The sequence below is a fragment of the Carassius auratus genome, chromosome 44 (assembly GCF_003368295.1).
Source record: "Carassius auratus strain Wakin chromosome 44, ASM336829v1, whole genome shotgun sequence".
NCBI lineage: Eukaryota > Metazoa > Chordata > Actinopteri > Cypriniformes > Cyprinidae > Carassius > Carassius auratus.
Window position 1 is genome coordinate 3,995,444 of NC_039286.1, and position 27,248 is coordinate 4,022,691.

General features: G+C 36.2%; 3 protein-coding genes and 1 pseudogene across 4 annotated transcripts; 1 reads left to right on the plus strand and 3 right to left on the minus strand.

The window, feature by feature from the left end:
- Positions 1–192: 192 nt before the first annotated feature.
- LOC113062180 (epsin-1-like) lies at positions 193–8,023 on the minus strand (annotated as a pseudogene).
- A 691-nt stretch (positions 8,024–8,714) lies between these two features.
- On the plus strand, positions 8,715–13,056 carry LOC113062182 (adaptin ear-binding coat-associated protein 1-like). The gene is made up of 8 exons (XM_026231827.1): positions 8,715–8,955; positions 9,966–10,066; positions 10,193–10,297; positions 10,410–10,491; positions 10,893–10,998; positions 11,211–11,349; positions 12,158–12,251; positions 12,330–13,056. The coding sequence occupies exons 1-8, from the start codon at positions 8,861–8,863 to the stop codon at positions 12,388–12,390; spliced, it is 783 nt and encodes a 260-aa protein (XP_026087612.1). The 5' UTR covers positions 8,715–8,860; the 3' UTR covers positions 12,391–13,056.
- Positions 13,057–15,708: 2,652 nt separating this feature from the next.
- LOC113062183 (serine/threonine-protein kinase SBK1-like) lies at positions 15,709–21,438 on the minus strand. Of its 2 annotated transcripts, none has more exons than XM_026231830.1 (4): positions 21,051–21,438; positions 19,800–19,944; positions 19,450–19,652; positions 15,709–18,761 (listed from the first exon to the last, which is right to left on the minus strand). In XM_026231830.1, the coding sequence occupies exons 1-4, from the start codon at positions 21,054–21,056 to the stop codon at positions 18,093–18,095; spliced, it is 1,023 nt and encodes a 340-aa protein (XP_026087615.1). In that variant the 5' UTR covers positions 21,057–21,438; the 3' UTR covers positions 15,709–18,092. The 2 variants fall into 2 exon arrangements, with proteins under 2 accessions (XP_026087615.1, XP_026087614.1); XM_026231829.1 differs by lacking the exon at positions 21,051–21,438 and adding an exon at positions 20,141–21,017.
- A 2,127-nt stretch (positions 21,439–23,565) lies between these two features.
- On the minus strand, positions 23,566–27,248 carry LOC113062184 (interleukin-11-like). The gene is made up of 5 exons (XM_026231831.1): positions 27,122–27,248; positions 24,813–24,979; positions 24,627–24,707; positions 24,251–24,409; positions 23,566–23,917 (listed from the first exon to the last, which is right to left on the minus strand). Exons 1-5 carry the CDS (start codon positions 27,126–27,128, stop codon positions 23,759–23,761), a joined length of 573 nt encoding a protein of 190 aa, XP_026087616.1. The 5' UTR covers positions 27,129–27,248; the 3' UTR covers positions 23,566–23,758.

Genomic DNA, 27,248 nt, shown 5'->3' on the forward strand with positions numbered 1-27,248 from the left:
GAGCTGGAGCTTGTGGGGCAACTGTTCCTGTGAGGGACACAGGACACAACTCACCAATAAGAGTACCTGCAGTGCTGGGATGGGCCACTCTAGGGCTAGCCATGGAAAAGCACATGTTGGACATAGTCAAAGCTGAATGACTGGTATTCTGGGTAGGAGATGCCATATGGGCGACAGGCACCCCGAAGGCTGTGTTTAGGGACAGGCCATTTGAACAGGGTGTTGTGGAGTTAAAACCAAAATAATTTGGGTGTGAAGGCTGTGCTGTAGAACCGCCTGCCTTGGATATGCTGCCGTCCAAAGGCCTGTTCATGCCTGCCTCTGACAAAAAACCTGGAAAGTTGAAAGTTGATGGTGCAAACAAAAAGAGATGATGGGTAATGGGGGAGGGAGGGAGGGAGAAAGGAAACGGATAGCATATAGAAGCAGAGATAAAGAAGGTTGAAATGGGATCTACATCAAGTACGTACAGGTTCTGTTCCACATCACTATATGAACTCTGGGCTTGAAAGATACTGCATCACAAATACTCAAAAAATATACAGTTACTATACAATGTCTATCTCTCTTTCTCTGTTGCTCTTATTATCAATGTCTATCTCTTTCTCTCTCTCTCAGCCCTCCTTACCCGGGGCTTTTTGGGTGGGGATGGAGTTGAGAGGGGGCTGTTTAGGTTTGGGCTTGACTGACATAAGAGAGTCCAAGTCCACCAATGAAGCACCTTCTCCGAGGAAGGACGCTGGCTTTTTAGTCTCATTAGCAGTGTCACCTGTTGATAGAGAAAAAAAAATATATAAATACAGTAAGACAAAATCTTAATGACCTTGTGCTATTGAAACAAGAGAAAGCCATTTAAATGAGCCTTGCTTTATATTATACATTACCTTGTTAGGTTTGGAGTCAGTAAGATGTTTTCTAATAACAGAACACTTTTATTCAGCATGCAATACATTCATTAAAAGTGACAGTAAAGATATTTATAATACAAAAAGATTACGACGTTACAAAAGATTCTTATATTAAATTAACTGCTGTAAAGAACAAATGCTAAGAACAAAATTTTAATGCTCTAGATATTCAGTGATGTAAAATCTGAAATTGGATAGAACTCAAAGAGGAATTTTAAACAGAAACTATCTTGTTTACAAGTGTCTCAAACAACCTCTTCTATAGATTCAACTACTTGAACATTACAGACTTTGTAAAATCTCATCAAGTAGATTAGATGAGAGCTTGAGATTTTGAGATTTTAATTCAAAACTGACCATGAAAAATAAGATTTGAGACTGCAGGAAGCAACAGAAAAAGAAACCTGTTCCAAAAGTACCATTCTCAGAGGAACAACCCCAAGAATCTGGTCTGCCTCCGTCACCGAAAAGGTCATCAGTTGGAGCTGATGGGGCACCCCAGGGGTCAGTCGCAGCAGGGGGTGAAGATGCTGGGAGAAGTAATACGATTAGATGTTTTTTTTAGAATTAAATTTTTTTGACATGCAACAACGTCTCTCAAAAAAAAAAAAAAAAAAAAAATCCTGTTGTAATCTACATTTACACTACCATTCACAAGGTCTGTAAGATTTTAGAATGTTTTTTTAAAGTGTGTTATGCTCACCAAGGATGCATTATATATATATATATAATATATATATATATATATATATATATATATATATAGAGAGAGAGAGAGAGAGAGAGAGAGAGAGAGAGAGAGAGAAAGAGAGAGAGAGAGAGAAAGAGAGAGAGAGAGAGAGAGAGAGAGAGAGAGAGAGAAAGAGAGAGCGATAGATAGATAGATAGATAGATAGATAGATAGATAGATAGATAGATAGATAGATAGATAGATAGATAGATATTAATTAAAAAATGTTAAGAAAATGTAATATTGTGAAATATTTCTACAATTCAAAATAACAGTAATTGATTTGTATGTATTTGAAAAAGTATTTTTTACCAGTGATGGCAAAGCTGAATTTTCAGTAGCTCAAGTAGATCACATGATCCTTCAGAAATCATTCTAATGTGCTGATTTGGTTCTCAATAATTACATTGAAATGTTAAAAACATATTTTTTTGTGGAAACCATGATAGGTTTTTTTCCCAGGATTCTTTGATAATAATAATATCCACATAACAAGAATTAATTTGAAAATAAATAAAGTCTTGTCAAACTTTATGTGTTCTTGCTGAATAAGAGTACACGTTTATAAAAAGAAAAAAATCTTACTGACCCCATTAATTCTCATTCAGACAATAAAAAACTAACTATTAGTGCACACTGAGGTGTGTTGTACCTCTCTGGTTCTTCAGTCCAGTCACTCTCTTACCTGCTGTGCCCCAAGGGTCATTATCTGCTTTTAAACCATCACCAAATGGATCAGATGTAGCTGATGATGCTTCTAATGGCGCCCCCCAAGGGGTCAGAGGTTGCAGGTGCTGAATTCTGTATTGTAACCGCAGGTGTTCCCCAAGGATCTGACACTGCTGCATCAGAGTTTTTCACCATTTCAGGTGAGGCCCCCCAGGGATCGTTTGTTGACGGGGCTTTATCCTCTGAAAATCCAGCAGATTCGCCCCATGGGTCATTTGCAGCAGGTGGAGAACTTTTCTCTACATTCGTAGATCCTCCCCAGGGATCACTGGAAGCAGGTGAAGAATTATTCCTGGCACTCATAGATGCTCCCCATGCATCACTGGATGCAGGTGCAGATCCGTTCGTCCCATCAACAGATTCACCCCAAGGATCATTGGTAGCTAGTCTGGATTCCTTTGAATCATCAGACGGTGGCCCCCAATGGTAGTTGGTAGCAGGAGCGAATTCGTTGGATGGATCAGATGGGGCTCCCCAGGGGTCCGAGTTGGATGGAGGCGCTGCTGTTACTGCTTTTTCCCAAAGATCTGGCTCTGTATCACCCTCCTTAGCCTGAATCCACAAATTTCCATTATATCAGCTTGGACAGTCTGATAATAGTTAAAAGTCAGATAATGTGTTCATACTCAACAATCCTCTAATAAAGTTTCCATTTCGCTCACCCGTCTCTCTGCCTCTTTCCTCTCGGCCTCCAGACGTTTCTGCTCCTCCTTCTTCTTGGCCATAGATGCGGTCAGGTCAGCCACCGATGGGATGTTGTCAAGTGATGGCAGCCCTGTATACGGCGGGATCTCTGCTTTTTCTTTATCTGGTCCTGTAGCGGAGGATGCTGAGATAAAATATGAGAAAAACAATGTTCATTAAAAAAAAAACACTACCATTCAAAGGTTTTTGGTGTGAAATTTTAAATAAATGTTGAAATATATATATATATATATATATATATTTAAAACAATAAAGAGAAGACATTTTTGATGCTACAAAATGATTTAAAACAAATTTCTTTTTAACGTTCCACTCATTTACAGAATCCTAAAAAAAAAAAAAATTATATAAAAATGATTTGCGAGCATCTTACTTGGCCACATCACAGCACTTTTTTTTTTCCATTACATTTTTAAATATATTCAAATAGAAATACCTATTTTAAATTGTACTATTATTTCAGAATATTAGTTTTAATCAAATAACAAGAGCATTAAAGACTTTAAAACATAAATATTTAGAATTTCGATGTTACAAATGTGAACGTGTTTAAAACAAATAAAGAGATCAAAACAGTACAGCAGGGCTACAGACTTTCTTAAATTAGAAGGTTCAAAAAGAAATTCAACAGAAGTGGGTGGTTAATATAGTAGATTTAACAAATTTAATAATTTGTGTGTGTCACTTTCTTGGTGCTTCCTCAGGGCCGTATTAAGACAGTGTGGTGCCCCTGGGCACTATACCTCAAATGGAACCCCCCCCCCCCCCCAAGTCATAATTAAGGTGATTTCTCAAATCAAATGTAATTTATTAACTTGTCCAACTACCGTATTTTTCGGACTATAAGTCGCACCTAAGTTTAAGTCGCATCAGTCCAAAAATACGTCCTGACAAGGAAAAAAACATATATGTCATACTGGAGTATAAGTCGCATTTATTTAGAACCAAGAGCCAAGAGAAAACATTACCGTCTACAGCCGCGAGAGGGCGCTCTATGTTTTCAGTGTAGACTACAGGAGCACTGAGCAGCATAGAGCACCCTCTCAGGGCTGTAGACGGTAATGTTTTAACTTTAACTTCAATGGTAAACAGGGAGAGCAAGCGAGAGTGCATTCAATCACTTCAGACATGCATTCAAACATTTTGAATTGTAGCTAAACGTCTAGCATCCTTGTCTTTCTTTAACTTTCTTTTTGCAAAACCTCTCGTCTGTCCATTTTGATTCATTTTCTGTAAAAAAAATAAAAAATGACACTTGTACTTGTTGTGGACCAACTCAACTCTGACAGATTGGGGACGGAAAGGGGGGGGGGGGACTGATAGTGGTCATGTAATCTTTATTTAATTTGTTATTATTATTATTGTTAAGTTAGTGTTCATAAACAAGTTATGTAGGGTCTTTCAAGAATTTCAAGTTAATAATAAAACAATTTACGAAAAATATTTTTAAAGCTTGTGTCATGTGGTGCCCCCCCCCTAGTTGTTGTGAATGGTTGGTGCCCCTGGGCACTGGCCCAAGTGCCCTTATGGATAATCCGGCTCTGTGGTTCCTATATCCTTTTTGGAGATTTCCACTTCAAAAATGGACAGTTTCCAACTTTCTACCCACTTACATTATATGGAACAGTCATGACAACCTTGAGTAAATCATGAAATAATTTTCATTTTAGGGTGCACTGTCTCTTTAATCAACATGCAAAATATGTACAATAAATTGTATTACATTTAAAGTTTAATCTGATGCAAACTTTCTGAAGCTTCTTCATGCAAGACATCAGATATGCAACAAGAATTCAGTTGTAAACAAATGCTCCATGGCTGTTTTCTGTATTGCACTTGGTTCGTGGTTAGTCTTACCACTGGGAGTCTTTGTCAGCTTGTCTTTTGTCTTCATAGCAAAATCTCTCTCCTCTTTCCGCTTTTCCTCATCCTCAATCAGCACCAACACTATCTTAGCCTTTTCTCTCACATTCACCCCCTACAAAGTGTAAATCCATTAGTAACAAGCTTTCAGACCTTTCTCTTCTATTATTAATGTAATGGGTGTAAAAAAAACCCACTATTTTGCAGTACCTGGTCCTTTCCATCCTTGTCTGTGAAGCGATATTCTGTCAGGACTTTGAAAATGTGAATGTTCTCCAGACACTGCTGAGGGATGCGCTCAGACCCCGTTTTCAAAAGATATTCAAGAAGGGTTAAAGACTGTAGAAGAAGAAAAGAGAAAACATTATCTGTTAGGTGTTCTATTTTAATATATTTCAAAATGTAAGTTATTTCTCTGATAGCAAAGCTGATTTTTTAGCAGCCATTCTTCAGTGTCCATTATCCTATCATTGTAATATGATGATTTGCTGCTCAAGAAACCATGATACAGTTTAGAAAAAAATAATTTATTTGAAATATACATATTACATTACATTTTTAACTCTTTACTGCGATTTGGATCAATTTAATATACATTTTACAGGCCTGGTAATACTATTTTACCAGTTATATTGTTTAAATGGTTTTTTATTATTATTGTTGTTATAAATACTAATACTACTACTAATGAAAATAATACATATATTAGGGTGTTTTGGGACAGAGTACTTCTATGGGATGCTTCACTAGCAAACATGACTAAATATAAAGTGTAACTCGATCTCTCTTTCTACAAAAGCCATAAGTACACAAAAGAGGAAGAAACATCATGGCAGTGAAGCTGAATGGAAAATCCTGCGTGCACATAATCAAACACTGCAATGAAAGCAACACTGGTCCTGCTTACAGGAAAAAGCCAGCCACTGATCAAGTAACATGATCAGCTACGCGACAGAGTCGCATAAACAATCACTTGCTATAAATATATAATACGTCTGAGCAGGCAAGCAAGTAAAGAATCTGGTTCCTTAAACCTGACGACTGTTCTCTTCGGTTCTCTCCTTCACTCACCTTGTACACATGCCTCCAATTCTTGTCATCATTGAGACGCTTCCAGAGCATGCTCAAAATCTCGTTACAGGCCACCACATTGTAGGTTAGATCCGAGATGTCAGACATCTGCGAGCTCGATGGCCCCCAGGGGTCATTAGAAGTCGCTTCTCGAACCTACACAACACATCCACCACGGAAATACTGTTTTATGCTAGTTTTAAAAGTACAAGAGGCAGTATATGACGAATTAAATCTGATAAATATAAGTGACAAAATTAATGCATTTGTCTCACCTTGAAACTTAAACAGGGTCGACTTAAGAGAGATGATAAAAGACTGAGAATAAACTCTGTGATATAAAGGCAAGTCAAACTCACCTTGACCTCTGCCTCAGAGAAGTTCTGAACAAGGTTTTTCAGTTGCCGTCGCAGCATTGAGTGAGTCATGATGGCTGTTTTGTCCTAGACCTTTTCAAGAAAGCCATTTTTGGAAAAACATCCGCATTATATTCTATGAAAAATATGATCCTGAAAACTGCTTCTTTTATATCACATATCAAAATCATTGTTTGATAACTGATAATTAGGAAACAGAGCAGATGAAACATATATATATATATATGTGTGTGTGTGTGTGTGTGTGTGTGTGTGTATGTGTGTGTGTGTGTGGGGGGGGGTTATTATTATTATTAAATATATATTTTTTTTAATCTATTTTTACTTTTAACTATAATAACCCTGATCAGAATGTATGGTATACATCTGCTTTTATGGACAGGTTATTAATGAAACACACAAGCAAACTAATTTAGGATATGTCATGTCATTTATTTATTGTTTTGCTCCACTTACCTGATAAATAAAAGAATGGCTGTTGGCTAAATTGCTCAAATTGCAGACAGTCACTTCAGTCCATGAGCTTTTGCCTATGTGGACTTTATAGCCTATGAATCATAAACACGGGGACAAACTCTGTAACAAACTGCTGTTTTAAAGAAAGAGTTATTCTTTATTCTATTTAATCTAGATAGCAAGCCTGTATATACAATCTTGTATATTTTTGGTTTAAAATACTTGGCAATAAAGCTCTTTCTGATTCTATATATATTATTTATATGCTACTCTCTGGTATTTACAACAGCATTTCATATTTGCAATAGCTATAGAATACTTTTGTAACAGAAACATCAACAGGCAACATCTTTTCCAACAGCATCATCCTGCCATTGAAATAATGCATGATTGTATGCTGTTTTCTGAAGAAAATCCAGCATGCGCTGTTAATATTTGCCAGTTGCTCTGTGATCCGAATGCTTCTATTTTAGCAGTAGACAGATAGCAATAGACATCTTACCAATGCTGCAGAAACCAAACACCTATCAGGTAATGTGTGCTTGAAAGTATCATATGATGAAAATCACTATAACAGACACGAAAATCCAGCACTAGTGCGCTGTCATATACAATAAACTGCGAAAATGTCGCATCATACAAGTCTGATCTGACACATCTGCAAAAGCAGATTTTGGTTTGATGAACGTAGAGCCATCGCTTTAAAAACAGAGGATAATAATAAATTATTATACATTGCGTCTTAGTTAAAGGTTTACACAGAGCATCGCATCTTACATCACCTCGAGGACAGATTTTCTGACTGATGGATATATATATATATATATATATATATATATATATATATATATATATATATATATATATATATATATATATATTATATATATATATAAACCAACCTTTTTGGAGGATGAACGGGAGAGAAGATGAAGAGATTTTCCAGAGTCTAGCGGAAATTCCTGCTTCCGTTTACGGCTGCCTGTCAAAAACTCTAAAAACGAATGCAGCCCAAACCTCTTACTGAATATTCATGAGATGGGAGTGACGGTTTACAATGGAACTTATCCGCTGGTTAGTGAATATTTTTGAGTGGGCGTGACTTTGTGGTTTACGTTGTTTGTCATGATCAGTGGTAGAAACCGAAACGAACAATTGTAAACAAACCTGCCGGATTTTTAAATTTATTTTTTATTGTATTGTTTGCATTAAAGCCCTTAACAAATAAATACTATACAATACACAAATATTATATAAATTGTGAATTTAAAGGGATCGTCAAATCCTCTACTTGTGGACACGAACAGGCGATAACAAAGAAGATAAGCGCGTAACGACTAAAGCAAACGCTTTCGGTTTGCCAGTAACGTTACGTGGGAAAGGAGTTTTGAATGGATGTCAATGGAGGAGTGGCTTCACTACGTAGAATAAACAGTTTTTTTAGAGAAAACGGCTTATCGTTTAATAAATCGACAGCATATGGTAATCTACAACATGTTTTACACTAAACAATACTTTTGGATTAAACGATTTTTTTTAGAGATTACCACCGAAAATATAGAAGCCACTCACTTTTTGCGACAGGTGGTATGCAGTTTACGGCACTTCCCATTCATTCCTATGGTATCCGTAAACTGCGATTGAGCGTCGCACAACTCTGAATTTAAATTCAATAACAGCAAGGTTCTAATGTGATTGGTTTTTACCTCACACGTGATCCAAGTTAAACTTTCTCCAATAGTAAGTAATAGAGCCTCACATCTTCCTATAGTAAAGACAATCGCTGGACAAATCCGCTAATCCCAACGTCATGGTTGCGAATGCACTGAACCCGGTTTCTATAACAATGAGTCGATCCATACACCCTCAGATCTGATGACGCGTTACGCGTGTTTCTCAAGCTCGTGCCTGATGCATCACTGACGTCACTGACGCTCCAATGCCCGTGGAAGCGGCTGGCCCGCAATAACAAATTGGATGAAGACAGAAATATTACTCACATCCACTGAAATCAGTTCAAGATGGCGTCCGAAGTAGAATACGAGTCTATTCTGTGCGTGAAACCAGATGTCAATGTTTACCGCATCCCGCCGCGTGCGTCGAATCGCGGTTACAGGTAAATTAAAGATTGTGCGGGCCTGAGCTCATGGCAGGTGTCTGTTCTGTAAATAATGTTGGCATACCATTTTGTCTTGGTTGTGTCAGCACTATACTGCCATTACGAACGATATTTGATAATAAATCATGCAATTATAGCATTTTTATTATTATGCGCATTGTTGTGGCGCAGAGGCAGCGTAATGTCGTTGGTTTATCATACAGTTCTGCTGATGGAAAGAAAAACATATTGTGATGTCAGATAGTTGGGGTGTTTGACTACGAGCTCACGACTCCACATTAATAGGAAGTGGTGTAGAATAAGCAAATGAACATTTTATTACATTTAGGAATTATTTCATGGTATTTTCATGCAATTGAAGTGCTTAGAGCATCGTGCATATGCATTATTCTGTTATATAATATGTTATTGTGTTTATGTGAGATGTGTGTTTTCAGGGTCGTGTATGTGATCCAGTTTATATGCTGTATAATTAGTCCTAAAAACTCTTGCCCACAGAGAATGTGATAATTCACTGGCACACATTTTAGAGGAGAAATCCCTGTTGTATTGCTTCATGATGAGCTTGAAGGCTTGTAATGGTTCTGAAAATTGCAATAATACTGCTGGATTTGCCATAAACTGTGGAAATGTTTTAAATGCCACTGTCTTCTGGTCATTTTCACCAGTCACTGACCAGATTAAAATGAAAATGTACAAGGTCAGAAGGGGGGGGAAAAAGAAACCTGGATGAACTGTTCACAGAAAGATCAATAGCATGCTTTTAGAAAACAAGTAGGGTGAATATTCACATCCAGTATTATTTTTGTGACAGTCACTTTATTTTACTCATTGCTGTCTTGTATCTGAATGTTTGACTACACCAGAAAAGAATGTCTTATTTTTGTTGTTAAGCTCATACGAAAGATCTCTCCACAGAAAACAAAACAAAACCAAAAAAAAAAAAAAAAATCATCTACAGTTAATTGGATGGACTTGAAATGACATTTGTGCTGTGATAATGGCAGGGCGGCTGACTGGAAGTTAGACACTCCTGACTGGACCGGCCGTATGCGCATAACAGCAAAGGGGAAGGTCGCTTATATCAAATTGGAGGACAAAGTCTCAGGTCAGAAATCTGCATATTGATCCAAAAAAAAAAAAAATTAACCAAATGTTTGATTGGATGACTCTCAAAGACATTTGAGCGTCAAAAGAAGCTCTTAGTTATTCTTTTTTAAATCATTGTCCTCAGGTGAGCTGTTTGCTCAAGCGCCGGTACAGGAGTTTCCTGGTATTGCAGTGGAGACAGTCGGCGATTCCAGCCGCTATTTCGTTCTCCGAATTCAGGATGACAGTGGTTAGTCTATCATCTTATTTTGCATGCCCTGTCATAATGGAATGTATCGCAAATAAGTTCTACTTCTATATTAAAGTTTACACATGCATTATCCTTGCTGTCTGTATTTTAGGTCGGAGTGCATTCATTGGTGTTGGGTTTGGAGACAGAGGTGATTCTTTTGACTTCAATGTAGCACTGCAGGACCATTTCAAGTAAGTTTCCATCAAAAGACATGTGAATGTTTATGACTGGAAATGCTTTTGTATTTGTAGTGACATCTTGGAAGCAGATAGATGTTTGTAGTTTCTTTGTGGCATAACATTCCCTTTTAGTATGTACACTCTTTAAAAAAATTTTTTTTTTTTTTTTGTGTGTGCAATGATGCCATAGAAGAACCATTTTTGGTTCCCCGAAGAACCATTCAGTGAGCAGTTCTTAAAAGAACAGTTTTTTTCTTAGGAATTCAGGAAAAAGATGAATGAATAAACTTTTTTTGGAATTGAATGTTTCTATGAAGGTTCTTCATGAAACTATCAGTGCCAATACCCTCCTTTATTTTTTGTGTGTTTAGCTTTAAAAAAATTCTTAATCTTTCCTTCTGTTTTTCCGTAAGGTGGGTGAAACAGGAGAATGAGATCAAAAGTTCTGAGGGTTCAGACTCAGGACCCAAACTGGATCTAGGCTTCAAAGAGGGACAGACCATCACACTGAATATTGGGGTAAAACTAAACTAAAGTGCAAAACAGCTAAAAACTGCTTTTGGAATTAGATAAAAAATAAAGAAATAATAATAATCAGATTATAGCCTTATAGTCAAGCATCAATAAATTTTCAGAAGAATATACTGTGATTTATTTTCATGCTCTCATATCATAAGTAAACATGGGTTTGGGTTAGATTAGAGAAATGTTTTTTTTTTTTTTGTATTTAGCAAGGGAAAAAGAGGGACAAGCCCCGCCCCCAGAGCTCAGGAGGCATGGGGCTCCTCCCTCCGCCTCCAGGAGGAAAGATAGCCCCTCCTCCTCCATCCAATCACAACACAGTACAGCCATCAGGAGGAGCACAACCTGGTACATCATTTGACCTAATTACTGCTTAAATATAAACTAAAACATCATTTGATGTCATGGATTAGGTAAATACATATACATTCTGAAAATGTAAAATATGAATTCTGACCATGTATTTTTATTAAAGGAATTGTTTAGCCATTTAGGCCAGTTAATGATTTTCTAGATGAGTTAGTCTTTTCATTGGAACAGATTTGGAGAAATTCAGCATTATATGCTTGAGTTGAATGGGTGCCATCAGAATGATAGTCCAAACAGTTGATAACCCCATCACAATAATCTAAAAGTAATCCATGCAACTTCAGTCCACAAATTAATGTTTTTTAAGGTGAAAAAAAAAATCAAACATTAAAGAATTTAACATCTAGGGTTTTGATGTGAGAGGACAACGGGATGGACTTTTTTTTTTTTTTTTTTTAACTGGAGACAGCATAATGATAATTTTGTTTCTTACAAACCTTCTTGTCAGTTATTCTAACGACACCCATTCACTACAAAGGATCCATTTGTAAGCAAGTGATGCAATGATGCATTTCTACTAATCTGTTTCCAATAAAGAAACAAACTCATCTACATCTCGGATGGCCTGTGGGTGACATTCCGACAATTTTCATTTTTGGATGAACTATTCCTTTAATATGTTAACCCACTCTACATGCAGTGGGGCGCACTAATGCACATAAAGACAGACACAACTGAATTATACAGATATGATTTATAGAAAGTTATTTTTAATAACATAGTACTTTTGTTTTTCTATATATAAATATATATTTGATTGGACCACACTTTCTTTTTCTACTTTTAGAATGTTTATTAGAACTGGACAGCAGTAACTCTAATACTGTGGTTCAGTCAAACATCAGCTCTGACCTGTGGGGTGACTTCTCTAGCTCTGCAAGGTAATATGATTTTTGACCTTGATTCTTGATCATTACTAATGTTCCTGTACTCAGATATTACTTCTTTCTTTCTTTCAGCACTGTTCCTCCTCCAGCTTCACACCAAGAACCCTCTTCTGGGAACTGGGTCCAGTTCTGAAAAAGTTTTATCCTCCTTAATTCCATTATTGTTCCCATTCCTCCATCAAAACTACTGCAATTAAAAGATACTGCATAATTGTATGGAAAATTAGGGGCAAGCTGTATGTAAAGCTGCTAATCTTAGCAGAGCATGGAGGCGAGAAATGGGCTGTTAGGAATTCTGTTAGTCTTATAAAACAAATCAACCAAATTAAATTATGAGAAAGATTGTATAATAGAGAGTAACATCCCATGGGAGTTATATGTAAAACTTTAAGGTAATGTTTTGAAAATTGTTTCAGTATCTTTCCATTTGTCCACAAGGTGTTGGTTGTGTCCATTTTGTCGTCATGACCTGTATTTGTTTGTCTTAGGTTTTGGAGGAGTGAACATATGTGTGTGTGTTTTGAGTGTTTAAAAAAAGGCTGAGGTTTCGAAAGTGTACAATTTAATTGAGGCTTGGATATGTTACGTGCTTAACATCTTGTATATCATAAGAATATATAAAACCTGTACAGTATAAATATACTAAATACTGATTGAAGGCCACGATTTAGAAAAAATTATGTCCCGTCGAATAAAGGGATTATATCTAGATATGCATTACATATCCGTATTGTCATTTACTTGACTAACAGAGTCATTTATGTTAAGCAAAAATAAAATATATGAAAGCACTACAACATGCATCGCTTCAAATGTGTTATATTACTGTAATGGAGGCCCGAAGTTTCACAGTAGGATTGGTCTATTACTAGATATCAAGCCCCTGGACTCCAAAGTACAGCAGGTATATGTCTGCTGTTTGTTACCCTTACAAAATCTAAAATGTTATTATCATGTTAAACGTTTTCTGTCAAAATACCACAGTTATTACAGTACTACACTGTCATGGATTAAACATTTTACTCTCTATGGTCTTAAAGTAAAAACTGAAAGCTAATTTTAGTCAGACAACATGTTACCATGACCTGTACAATTCTTCTGTCCGTAATTGATCTTTGTAGCCACCCCCCCCCCAAAAAAACATACAGTAATTTGCATATATTAGTATGAATCCTCAAAAATTCACGTTTGAATAATTCGCTTATGAGAGTTTGAGGAAGAAATAAAATCACAAATACAGATGGTTAATCTGCTGCACTTCATGTGATATTGTGTTGTGGACCATGGTAGCTGGTCCAAGATGGTCATTAGTTGAATAATTATGTGCTAGAGACTATCTTGGACCAGCAACAAATCAGCTCCCAGTTCAAGGTTGTTTTTGGAGCGTGTTGGCTGGTTCTGTAATGACCAGGTTGGACCAGTTAGAAACTACCATAAGATGGATTTTTCAGCAGAGAACTTAGATGAGTCTCACATCTGTTTCCATTCATTAGCCTATATCTAACTAGATAACCTCTTCCCTACCATCGCTCTAACAGTCTGTACTTTTCAGTTTGGCCACCAAACGTCTCTGTCACCCCAGTGCTGAGAGTTTTCATAAGACATGCACACCTGCTCCATGTTGGTTGTGAGTAATGATCTGTTAATACCCTTTGTAGTGCCCTTAATCTTTGTTACCTAGCTAGTTTGTTCACAAAATCATTCTGTTTGGCTTAGATTTCCATTCTTAATTTTTTTGCCTGCACCTTTGACTCTTTCACCGTGTTGCATGGATTTACCTTGTAAACATAATTAATTGGATTGCTTTTGAACTTTAATCTGGGACTTCTATTAATGGGTTTTGAAATTTTTAACATGCAGTTGGATCATGCTTCAGTTGTTGATTGTCATAAATATACAATATATGAGTGCACCAAGACCTACTGTAAGACACTAACTTCATTTTCTCCGCTTCACCAGATTAAGATGGCTGTACCCAATGTCTTTTTGAAAGGAGTATGGATTATCATAAATTAGTGTCATTAATAAAAAATATGATATTAATAATATTAATACAAATAAATTAAGTAAAAACTATCTAAACATAATACACTGGTCTGATGATTAGTTTGTTGGAGGAATTTTTTTTTTTGTCCAAATAATTTGAATGATCAGAAATAACATTATTTAATTTATTGAGCAAAACTGAGATAAGTGACCAAAAATTTGTCTGTTTTTCATTTAAAACCATCATATGGCTTTAGAACACTTGAAATACATTGCATGATTATGGAAAGAGTGGCTTGTACATTATTAATCATTTCACATCACTTTGGAACAACATGAGAGTGAGTAATTATGAAAGTAGTCGAGATGTGGAGATAATGAATTCAGGAAGCTATTTCTTTCGATGTTTATTTACTGCATGTGAAGTGAGATTTTGAATAAATGGGATTTTAAAATGGTCAGGGCTTCATTGCAATGGTGCTGAAATAGAAGCCAAGCAATGAACAAAATGTCCTTTCTATATTCCTGGTAGTTGCATGTTAGGATACAGTGTTAAGATTTGTTTGGAAACGCTGCAAGGAAATGTTCTTGGCTAATATATCTGGAGCATATTTGGGGACCAACTGTTCCTTCATTGATGCAAGTTTAAATCGGCCCTCATTCAAAAGTCTGAATGTGTGAGTGAATTTGTGAACGTGTGTGTTATTCGGCACCACCCTGTCAACATGTCTTGGTAAAAGATTATGGACTTTATCTTTCTCTCTCACACACACATTTGGTCTGCCAGTTCTGCTTATGAGAATAAAACGTGCTTTAGAATTAAAGGTTTAATCATTAAACTACTAGCCAATCGGACCCACTAAATTATATCTTGTTTTAGATACAATAATCAAGAGTTTAGCTAAATTCAGAAAAGCATACTATTTTTCCATACAATATATACATATATATATATATATATATATATATATATATATATATATATATATATATATATATATATATATATATAATATAATATATTTTATGGTGGAATTAGTCAAAGAAGTATGCTATATTAAATTCCCTTTTCTTATTTCACATTGTGTAATGCAATCATGTATGTGTGTTGGGAATGTGGTGTGTACTAAAAAACGTAAATATTAATTTCATGCTTACGACTAAATACACTGCAAATTGATTTTCAAATCATTTCTAATAAGGCACTGAAAATTAAGGTTTATTATAAAGATTTATTATAAAGTACATGAAATAATAACGTTATCATGTTTTCAAAGTGTATTTCTTATAAATATATTAAATATAATCAATTAACAAGTATGAACATGAACATGAACATGATTTAATTAGTTAATGTATGAGATATAAAATATTAAATTGATATTGAAATTATTAATATTCTATTAAATTATGGCTATTATCTATTTAATACTTTGGTTTATTAGTACTATTACACCAGTGTCATTCTTGGTTCATTTATGAAAATATGCATCTTAAATTTAGTAGTTTGTTAAAATGTAACGAAAACCATTCCATTCCAATTTAATGAAATTTTTTACATGGAATTAGCCTAACCTTAAATATTTCCTCTAAAGTTAAATTTGTCTCATGGAGTCTCATAGCACTTTCCACAACATGAGACATGCAGCAGCTTCAGGAGGCGTATTGTCCGAACATTTTCAATTAACAAATAAAAGTTTGTATTCCTGGCATTCCAGTGCTTTAAATTAATCATCTTTCTTGACAGATATTTCTCACTCGCACATTTACTTACAGATTAACATATGCTAGATGACAGCATACTTTAACGGTGGCATAATTGTGCATAAATAGGTTTTAATATAGTATATCAAAGGAAAGTTCATACCGTTAGCAGCTGGAATAGTAGGGCTGTCAGATGATCTTCGTGGATCTTCTCCCTTCATGTCATGAGCTATTTCCGCTGTTAATCTCTTAACAAGGTGCCTAAATAACTTCACACTGAAAGGGTAAAATCTGGCACTATGGTGTCTTTTGACGTCTTAATTTAGCAGCTTAGATTGTATTCATTCAGTTTCTGGTGCAAATGTTTGGAGTTTTAAATGTCTTCAATTTTTTTGTTTTGGAAGGTCAGGTGATCTTCATTTATTTACAGTGTATTTTTTTTCTTATTTGATAGTCTAGTTGTAATTTATTTTTATCTTGTATTCATGCGAAATTATTTTCATTCTATGTATTTTGCAAATACGGTTGTCATATTTACTCCATAATTTACAATGTTATGTTTTCGTGGATCAGTTGAAGGAGTCTGAACAAAAGCCAAAGACCCATATGTTACATGTAACTTTACACTTCGTGTGTGTGTGTGTGTGTATGCATGTAGTGTTGATGAATGAAGGGGGTAGGTTTGAATGCAGACGTGTGAGACACTTAAAGATCAGGAAGACTGTGTGTGTTTGCCCATGCATGTGTATGTGAGTTCAAATGTGCATCTGACAGAGGTGATGATGGCTGAAAGTGTTTTATTAATGGTGTGGGGGTTATTTTTAAATCTGGGACACATAGTGTCTGAGTGTTTGTATGTGTCTTCTGCTGAAACTTGAGAGGTTTGCTGCTTCTAACTCTTGCGCTCAAGTTCTCCACGTGAAGATGGCATTTCATGAGCATACTGTAGGTTGTTAAAAGCATAAATATGATTTTAAGACTGGAGTGAACATTCCAATCTTTATGACATTAAGCAAATATAGAATAGAGAGAGAGAGAGAGAGTTCAAAATGTTGCTGAAAATAGATTTCATAATAAGTTTTTGTATGATAGAGCAAACTTTTAATTTTTATTTATTTTACATTAACATTTCTATAATTTCTACCAATAGTTCTCTGCAGTTTCACCATGAACCCCTATGGGATCCTGCTTCATTAAGCATGTGGGAGGTCCAGGATAAAATATTGTAACATTTATTATAAATGTACCCTCGTAATCTTTTATCAGAAACGTTAACGTCCACTCACAACAGCTTTTTTCACTATTTTCTTTTCCCGAGAAGTCCAGTTGGGCTTCAGAAGGTGGAGAGGGCAGCAATATTTATATAGACTTAAAAACACAGATGTTATTAAGATGGCTGCAGATCTTTTGCAGTCACTCTAACATTTTTGGTAAAGATTCCATGTTATAGCATGGATATTTGTAGGACCCATGTTCAGTTATATAACCCCTAACGACTCTTAAGGGTGTATTCTCAAAGCTCTACAGCTTGGACCAGTGCAAACCCGCTTTTGGTGTTAAAAGCTACTGTCAGGATATACTAAAGGCAGGCAGTGTAAAATAAACACTGAAAAGGTGTGGACACAGTTATTTTTGTGACTTACCTTTTTGCATTTGTAGGAGTTTCCGAGTTAGGCACAAAATGAATTACGCAACGCTATTTAATATGGTTGGCGCTAGCCAATTTGCTGGTATTTGTGGAATAATTTAATATCCCAAAAACGACACTAATTTGTGCTAATTTGCATGGGTCATTATGGAACAAATCTGGCTGGGTCTGTGTCTTTAATGTGCACATAGTCAGTAGATTAACCACAGAACTTTCCACTCATATCGGCGCTTTTATAGGATTGCGCTCTCACACTAATTTACCCTGTTTGGTAATTCTCGCTCTTAGTGTTTACAGCTAAGATATATAGTGGTCATTTGGGAAAACAAACTCTCAACTAATAATGCTTCTATGTAGCATATTAAACAGCGGGCTTTTGATTAAAATTGCCTGTTAACACCCTAACTACTTCCAAAAGTGATAACCATTGTTCCCACCATGGAGTGAATGACCAGATGACGACATCCTAGTGATCTCGGTCCTGTCCTTGGGATGCATCACCCACTGACATCCTTGTCCAATAGCCAGGCTTCTCCCAAATACCTATCCACCTCATCTGGCCTGCCACGAAGCCTGGACTGTGGGTGGAGCAAGGACTTAAAAAGCTGACCCACAATAGGGGTGAACGCAGCAAACTGCGGTGCCACCTGGTTAAAGTTTACAGGCTGATCTGAAATTTTCTTTTGTGATGCTGAATCTTCCCAATTGGTCCATTGTAGATAGCTTTTATATGCTGGGTTGTCTGAAATGGTCTCAGACCATGGTAGGCTCCCCATGAGCATGGCGTAGATTAGAATGCCTAATGCCCAGCTGTCTGTACTGGGATCCACAGACACCAACGTCCTTTGAGTCTTTCCAGAGTCCCTTTTTTGCTTGTTCCCATTGCTTTCCCCCCCTAAGTGGCTCAAATGGCTCTCCTCATTTTTTCTTGCAATTTCAGCCTCAGGCGTGCAGTAAGGGGAGCAGTACCACACACAAGGTACCCTGGTGCCTGCTGCCTTCACCATGCCAAAATCACCAAGCTTGACCCAATGACACTCACGGTCACATAGGAAGATGTTCTCTGGTTTGACATCACGATGGACAAAGCCAAGAGAGTGGAGGTGAGAGAGGGCGCCGCTGATCTGGGAAGCCACTCCCTGGGCACGGCTCTCTTCCAGACCAACCTGCAACGAAGAACACCAGTTTACCACTTTGGCCAATGGTGTCCAAGAGGTGTCTGTTCCTGCTCCTGGAGTGTCTGGAGATTAGCTCCAGCCTGCCCCAGCAGGTATTCTCAGTTAAACACACCTTTTCCAACTAATCAAGGTCTTCAGAATTACTAGAAACATCCAGGCAAATATATTGGGGTACGCTGGAGCTAAACTCAGCAGGACATTGGTCCTCCAGTAGAACAGAGAACTCCAAATTAAACAATTCCCGCATCGTAAGTACACATTGATGGCCTAAGACACGAAACGAGTGGTTTGTGTGAGGAAACAAACAGTATTTATATTTTTCCTCTTGTACACAACTACGTATGATTGGTGGCGTATTGTGTGGTAAACAGTAAACAATGAGTGACGTCCATGCGCGAGATAACACTTCCGGCACTTTCCGTGCTTGTGCAGACCAAGCCAGAACACGCGCACAGGAACACACACCAGGAAGCTCAAGCGCCCTCAGATCACTTATATGTGGTTGTATAAGAGGTAAAAGCGATATAAATACTGTTCGTCTTCTCAAACAAACCGTTCGTTCCTTGTCTTAGGTCATCTTGGATGCCCTTCAGGTAAGCTAAAACATACCAACATTTTATTTCAAAGTGATCTATCTCTTTAAGAGGCATGGAACTGATGTTAAAGTTTTACCAACCTCAGGAACGATGACATCATAGAGGTCGCCATAGAGGCAAGGTTGCTGGGCGAACACATAGTGAGTAGGAGTGGAGAATGCGATGCCTAAAGCAGAGGTAAGTGAGGGGTGGGTGCAGAAGGCCAAAGACAGGTTATATTCCCTGAGAAATGACAGAAGAGATGTGTCGTCTCGTAGGAAGAATTTAAGGGCCATTGGGGTTCCTAGATTCCATGGAAATTTGGAGGAATAATGGAGATATTGTCAAAGGCAAAGAAAAAAGGAAACCTTATACTCTAGCAGAGTTCCCAGAAATGTGATATAGCTTGGATAAGATCAGATGAGAAAAAGACAATAGCAACATAACTTACCTCTTTTCTTGTGCACTGCTAACTTGACTTTTCCGTATGAACCCTCCCCAAGAAGTTTAATAAGTTGGAAGTGATCTAAAGGCTCCAGTGGTTCTAGAGACTGAGCCGTTAGGTGACACAGCTCATCCAGTAGTCTTGTGGCAGTCTGTAAGAAGCAAAACTAGTCAGCGTTGCAGATGGATGTGCCAAACATTCAACACATAATGTAATTTGAGGGAGAATTTGCATGCCTTTTTTTCCCACTTTATTTCAAAGACAGTAAATTAGAGCATCACTATTTACTAATTAGCATGCAAAAGTTCTTGTTTGATACCCATGGCATTTTTGTTGTTGTTTTCTACCTTTTGCAGCATGTCAACAAGGTTTCACTAGCTGTCAAACGCCACAAAATGCCACGTTGAAAGTGAACGGGATCTGGCTGGATCAGAGATATACTGCTGGGATCTGTCACTGCATACTATTATAAGGTCGCTACAGCGAAAGGTTTGATTAGGGGCTCAGTTCTGAGAATTGGCTATTCTGTCAACACATCTTAACCGTCCCCAGACAGCTGTGCTTTTCAGCCGGGCATCATAGGATTAGGTGTTCTGTTCAGTAATAGTATTGGTAACTGATCAACATTTATTCATGTAGCATGATTGAATGTAATCATTTGTATTTGAACTGGATGCTCTTTCGGTGTTTTTAGGTTTTTAGTCTGTATGTTTTCATGTCCCAAAGCAGAAAGGTTACACTCTTTAGTAATGTAGCAGTTCGGGATGATGGGGGACAGTGTTGCATAAGAGGGATAAGATGCACCTGTTGGGCATCAGTTGTGTGAGGACAGACAGCTCTCCAGAAGTTGTGTGTGGTTAACCCCTTGTCAAGTACAGCCGAATGGGCAGCACATCTAAGTTCTTCAGGATTAGTTGTGAATGTTGTAAATCACTGAATTGCATAGCATGTTCTAAAAAAACTTTCAGGTATGTGCTATTTAACCCTTCTATAACTTTTAAAAACATCTATACACATTTACAGTATATGCATCCCTTGGTGGAAGTAAGAAACTTCTTTTTGAAACTTTGAACAATCTTACTTCACTTTTGAACGACAGTGTACATATAAGCCTAAGGCTCCATGGAATAGAACACAGCCCACATTCCATGAATAAATGTCTTCTTTTAAATTACATTACATGCTATTTAAAAATCTTTTAAAATCTGTGCACAATCCATATAGAAGAGACATTTTTAAAGAATTGAAAAGACTTACTGTCATAATTGCTGTTTGAAGGCTGAAAGGGAATTTAGATGTGCAGTTCCCTATTGATCAGTCTGTCCATAAACTCTAGTCACTGAAAGCTGCAGGTCAAACAGGTAAGAGCAGGTCATCCAGTCATAAATCAACTCGCAGGTTACAGTTTCTTTTGCTTCTGAGTACATGTCCTGATTGCTACTGCATCTGTCCTATGCTTATACAGTTCAATAGTCTCTCTATACTATCTCTCTCTCTCTCTCTCTGTGTCTATCTAAATTCTCCAGTATGGTCACTCACATGCGCTCTCGCCGCCATTCCCCCTCCTTTTGAATGTTACGGTGGTCATTGCTGACAGTATGTTCTGTAGAGTTTGTATAATTGGCACTATACAGTACTGTCACTATACACCCCACCCTTTTTAGTCAATAAATGAATGCTCTCAAATTTTGTACCTTCTGTATTTTTTGTATGTCTTATTTAGGCTGTCAGTGTAATATTAAAATTTTGTGTGATTAACCAAACCCCCCTTGTTTACAGCAAATACTGGAATATCTGATTTAATTGCATCATGAAAATCAATTAATAGCCCTTTATCTGTTTTTCTGTATCATGGATCTGACGAATGTGTTATGATGCTGGCCAGCATGTTCGAATTCTCGCTCAGGGAGCATGACAAATCCAACAGCTGTGAGAGAGTGGTACACAAAACGCTTATATTGCAGATCTCTCTTTCTGCAGGACGTGCCAAGTCCTGACTTTTCAGCTTTTTAAACTCTCTCACACGCAGTCATATGACATATCTTTTATCCATATCCAGTTCCTATTCTGCAGCGTTTGATATTAGTCATCATGACAAAGATTTTGACATTCATGGTTGATTACACAATTACTGGCAATTTTTAACTGTCTGGATCTAGTTAAGCGCATCTATCTGTGAAAATGCTCAGCCAGATGAGGCGGGGGAAATGATTTACAAACCTACAAATAAGACACCCAAGTTTATTTAAGGAACAAATATTAAAATCCTAATGTAACTGATTATATACAGAACATCAGAAATGATGTGATGATGGTTGGATTATTGTTTTATTAAAGGTTCAGTTGTTGCTGACGCAGTTCAAGTAAAAAAAAGGCATGAATGTTTTATTTAAAATAATTTTATTTAAAAAAAATGACAAAAACAATTAAATAGTCAAAAATATAAATAAAAAAATATATAAATATGTATATAAAAAATTATGAAACATAAACAACATCCAGGACACAACTGAAGCACATTCCTCTCAATGGGCTTGCAAAGCTAAAACAAAGGGAATTTAGGTGCTTTTTCCCTTCACCTGAATGATTTTACCTAATAATTATCTGATATTAACACAACTGTAAGCGCTGTATACATTTGTAAATCCATTTTCCTGACTGTAATCTGATGAACATATCATGAACAATAACAAAGTTTTTTCAAGTCATGTAAGGCCTCTTTTTCTTGTTTTCAGTGCATTTCTGAAATATGATGGCATCTTTAATTTAGAATAAGCACATAATCACAGGGAAAAAATACAATCTGAGTGCATTTCAAAATACTGCATTTAGCAATGCTCACAAAAACCCATGGTGCAGCAGCAACAGCATCCAGTAGCCCTAATGAAACTCTGGACTTATTTTGTGTTGAATGCCCAATTTTATCTTCCATCTATTGTACTTTTGCCAAATAGGCCTGGATCAACATCATTCACTGGAATGATAGAGCCACTGGAAGGCAAGCCTGCAAACTTTAGCTGAAAAAGCTAATGCTAATGCTAATGCTGCTTCATTGGCACTACGCAGAGAAGGAGACCACAGGATATTGTATGAGGTGCCTCATGTGATCCAAGTTAGCTGTACGCTTTTTCCAATGGTAAGTACTACAGACCCTCACATCTCCCAATATTAAGACAATCTCTGGTATTTCATCAAATACAGAACAGAGGTTTGTGAGGAACCTGAAAAGGTGTAAGTTATCTCTTCAGAATTATTCTGAAACTGATATTTCAAGGTAAAAAAAAAAGTATACAGTTGCTTTAACCACCATGCTGTTTAAGTGGCAACTGTATCTAAAGTCTAACCTTAACCTTAAAATTTGAATGGAAGATAGTTATGTTGTACAACAAGAATGTTGATTCAACTGAATGTTGATGCATTTAATTATACAGTGTACACACACACACACACACACACACACACACATATATATATATATATATATATATATATATATATATATATATATATATATATATATATATATATATATATATATATATATGTACACTGTATAATCATATTAATCATATTGATAACCACAGTAATTGGCTTCTAAGCGCCACCTAATGGTCCTTATAAGCAACTGCCTGCAGCTGATTTTTGCATACAAATTCCCTTATTGAAATGGAACACTTAATATTTTATATATTATGTATCTTAGATCCTAAGTGCTACTTCTCTCATTTACTATAAAATCACTGTAAACAAAGAACTGTAAACAAAGAACTGCTCAATAAATATTAAATACATTAAGAATAAAATTAAAATAACAACATACATAAGAAATGTTAATCGGAGAACACTGTCAAAATGGAGAATGACTTACAAAGGCTGGAACATTCATTCCAGCTTGTCAAACATTAAGGCAAGACAGGCATCATGGAGATGAGATGAGTGCTACTGGTGTCATATGATGCTGTTGATCACTGTTGTCTGTGTTTCAGGACTCTCAGTGCTCTAATGTACCAGTTGCAAAAGAAATACAGTTTGTCAAGGATCTCCACATTGGCCTGGTACAAGTTCCAGGCTGTGTTCAAAGGCGACAGGGAAGGGTAAACCAGTTCAGATGGTGCCGTCCCAATCTGTAAGAAAGTTTAGAAGATTTCTGTTTAACAAATTCTTACCTTTTTCCCTTTAATTAAAAAAATATATATATTAAAGAGATAATTTTTTTTTCATACCTCATATTTTTTTTTACCAAAATTTTTATATATATTTTTAATCAATACATATATACTGTATACTGTACTTGTTTTTTTTTTTTTTTTTTTTGCATTTACCAAAAATATATTTAAAAAAAAAATTTACTTTCATGCTATTTGAAGTACATTTTATGTTTTGGCATTTGAATGTTTAAATAACTTTTTTAAATATCGTTTGATTTCCTCCTGTAGGTGTGTTGAATGGTTCTTAACCTGTTTGAGTGCCAATTGGGTGATGATTTGGATGCGATCATCAAGTTTGTTTGTCTGAAGATAATCAAGCCCCATTTCTTCTTGGTTTTGATGGATCCAGTCAAGATGGAACTTGAAGGATTTGATACCAGAGTACAGCTGTCCTAATGTACTGCTCACCTGTGGGTCAGACGGAGTCAGATGTTACACACAAATCATATCTATCTATCTATCTATCTATCTATCTATCTATCTATCTATCTATCTATCTATCTATCTATCTATCTATCTATCTTTAAAAAGAGGGATGTGAAAGGATGTGTGTTCTAACTGTCTGTCTGTCTGTCTTTCATAGACATGGAGAAAAAAAAAACAGGCATATATGTGGATGTTCTACCTCGAGTGATTTCAGGTCTTCTGTTCTGTAGTTCAGCAAGGGTAGAGATGTGAGTGATTGTTCAAAGTCTGTCATCTCATTCTGTATAGAACAAACAATAAGCTTATTGAGCAAAAATATATTTTATTCTGACATTTAATCCTAAAATGTATTAGAAAAGCATTTACTTAAAGAACTGGTACTTACCCTATCCCTTTCTTGAGATACTAATTTCAGCAGCACGCTCATGTCTTGATACAGCATCTGCAGACCCTGTTTTCCTTGTGGTATATTAGTGGAATGGGCTGTGACGAAGGTGAAGAGCTCAGCACAAGTCATCAAGACGATGAGGGGAAAGGTGGAGTCAGGTGACACTGTCAGCATAAATAAAATAAAAAAAATCAGGATTTCTTATTAATGTCATTTGAACAGCTGCTCTGAGTCAGAAGTGATTCTGTGTAAGTCCCAGACAGCTGTTTTACTCCATAAAAACAGAGAGTTCTTCCTTGGTTTGTAATGGTTACACCTGATGGGATGACTTGGAGAAGAGAAAAAATTCATCCCAACAGTTTCTAATGTATGACATGCATTTGTATCAGTTCCTGGGATTGTGATCAACTTCCCATTGACTGGACAAAATTAAGAGAGGACCTGTTTGGAGGTACGGCTGTGAGTCAGCATTTTTTTCCGGATATAATGTTTATTGTGCATGATGACATGCCTAAAGCTTTTTAACCCTTGTTAAGCCTGAGCTCATGAAACAAGATCCTAAAATCTCACCAAACCTGTAAAACTGGTGGAAAATGAATCGCAACATTCAGGAATTTTCCAGTTCTGAGTTCTTTCAAGAAATCTGTTTCCTTAAACTCACATTTTAATGAATGAGACATGCATCCTCTTCTTATGACTAAGACCTTACTTATTTTTCAATTAAATATCCTAAAATGTTCAGTGTCAACCTGTTTTTCCAGAATTACTCTCTGATTAAAATCCACAGCAAGAATATATACACATTTACATAATTCTTTGAGGAGCATTTAATACATTTCATGAAAATGTATATAATAGGCCTAATGTAGTTCTTTTACCCACTAATAATTGGCCCGTTTGATGTATGTGCCAGTCTTTAGTCACAGCAAACTCAAATGAGCCTTGACTGAAGTCTGTGTGAAGATTGTAGGCCTTCAAATACATGCAGCAGATGTGTGATAACAATGTGATTTAACAGTTTGATAAGCATTCAAAGGAAATGAATGCCTATTTACGCAATTAGCATCCTTTAAAATCTTTTTACATGGAGAAATTGTTCATGTCAATGATAACCATTGCGTGCAACCCCTGCAGATTTGATGGCATGCTGGTGATCCCCATCAAAAACCGTGGTAGGCATGCAAAGATCACATTGACTCAGTCAGCCTTGCGACCAGTTGTTGATTCACTTGCAGACATCATCTGTCTAAACTTTTTAGACTGATAGCACAATAAAAAAAGCTTTAGCTTTATTCTGTTGGAGTGTTCAGTAAATGAGCTTATTGATGATGCACTAATTCAATATGTGTGCATATTTTAAAAGTGGAAGTTATCATGCAAAAGCAGTGTAAGAATGTTTAAAGACTGAGGTTACAACTGATCCTGCAGCGGCTTTACAAAACCCTGAAATCTTGACCATAAATCAGTATTATTTTAATATTACCCATTTAATACTTTAGTATATATTTTAATATCTGAATAACCTTTTTTTTTCAGGTTTTCGCTTTAATTTTAGTTTTGATTTCCATTTCAGTTTTGGTAATTTTAAGTTAAATGTAAGTTATTATATATATATATATATATATATATATACTATATATACTATATATATATAGTTTGAGGCAACATTTCTTATTTTCCTTTGTTTAGTCAACAAATTTAGTCTTGAATTATATCATATTGCATCATATTTAATAAAATTAAATAAACTAGCTGATTTAAATGAGTAGTAAATGAGTCTTAGTAGGTTAAAAATCTTCAAAGACTTGATTAGGAGAAAATACCCTTGACCCTTGACCTTAATGTGACCTGTTATCAAGAATGCAGAACATGATTTGAAGACCCAACGTAACTAATAATTTAAGCATTGAAAAACCCATATCAGTGGAGAACTAATCGTAATATTAAGTGTCATGGTGGTTACAACCCTGACTATCATAATGATAATGAATTAAAATAACTTCTTAAAAGTGTTTAACACAATATGCTTTACATTTTTTAAATATTGCATTTGTCATTTAAATGACACAGCACCCATCACTTACATCAACTGAATTAGACTGAGGTTGACAAGCCAAGCTGCTTAACTAGATTGAGTGGTTATTTTGGTACCTACTCTGAAAAGACATTTCATTCAGAATTTATTGATAGCTAAAACACCCACACACCATAGACCCACCCTCTACAATTTCCATGTTTGCCCTCACTTAAACACATTCCCATCCATGTGCTGTAAAGTTAATGTAAAGAAAGATAAAATTACTTACATTTCATGGTAATCCCAAACCACGAGTAGTAAACACAGTGTACAAACTTTGTGCTATCACTCTACTAACATTAGGACTAGTGAAAGGGTTCTCCTTTATAGTATGGGCCATGACACACAACTGTGAG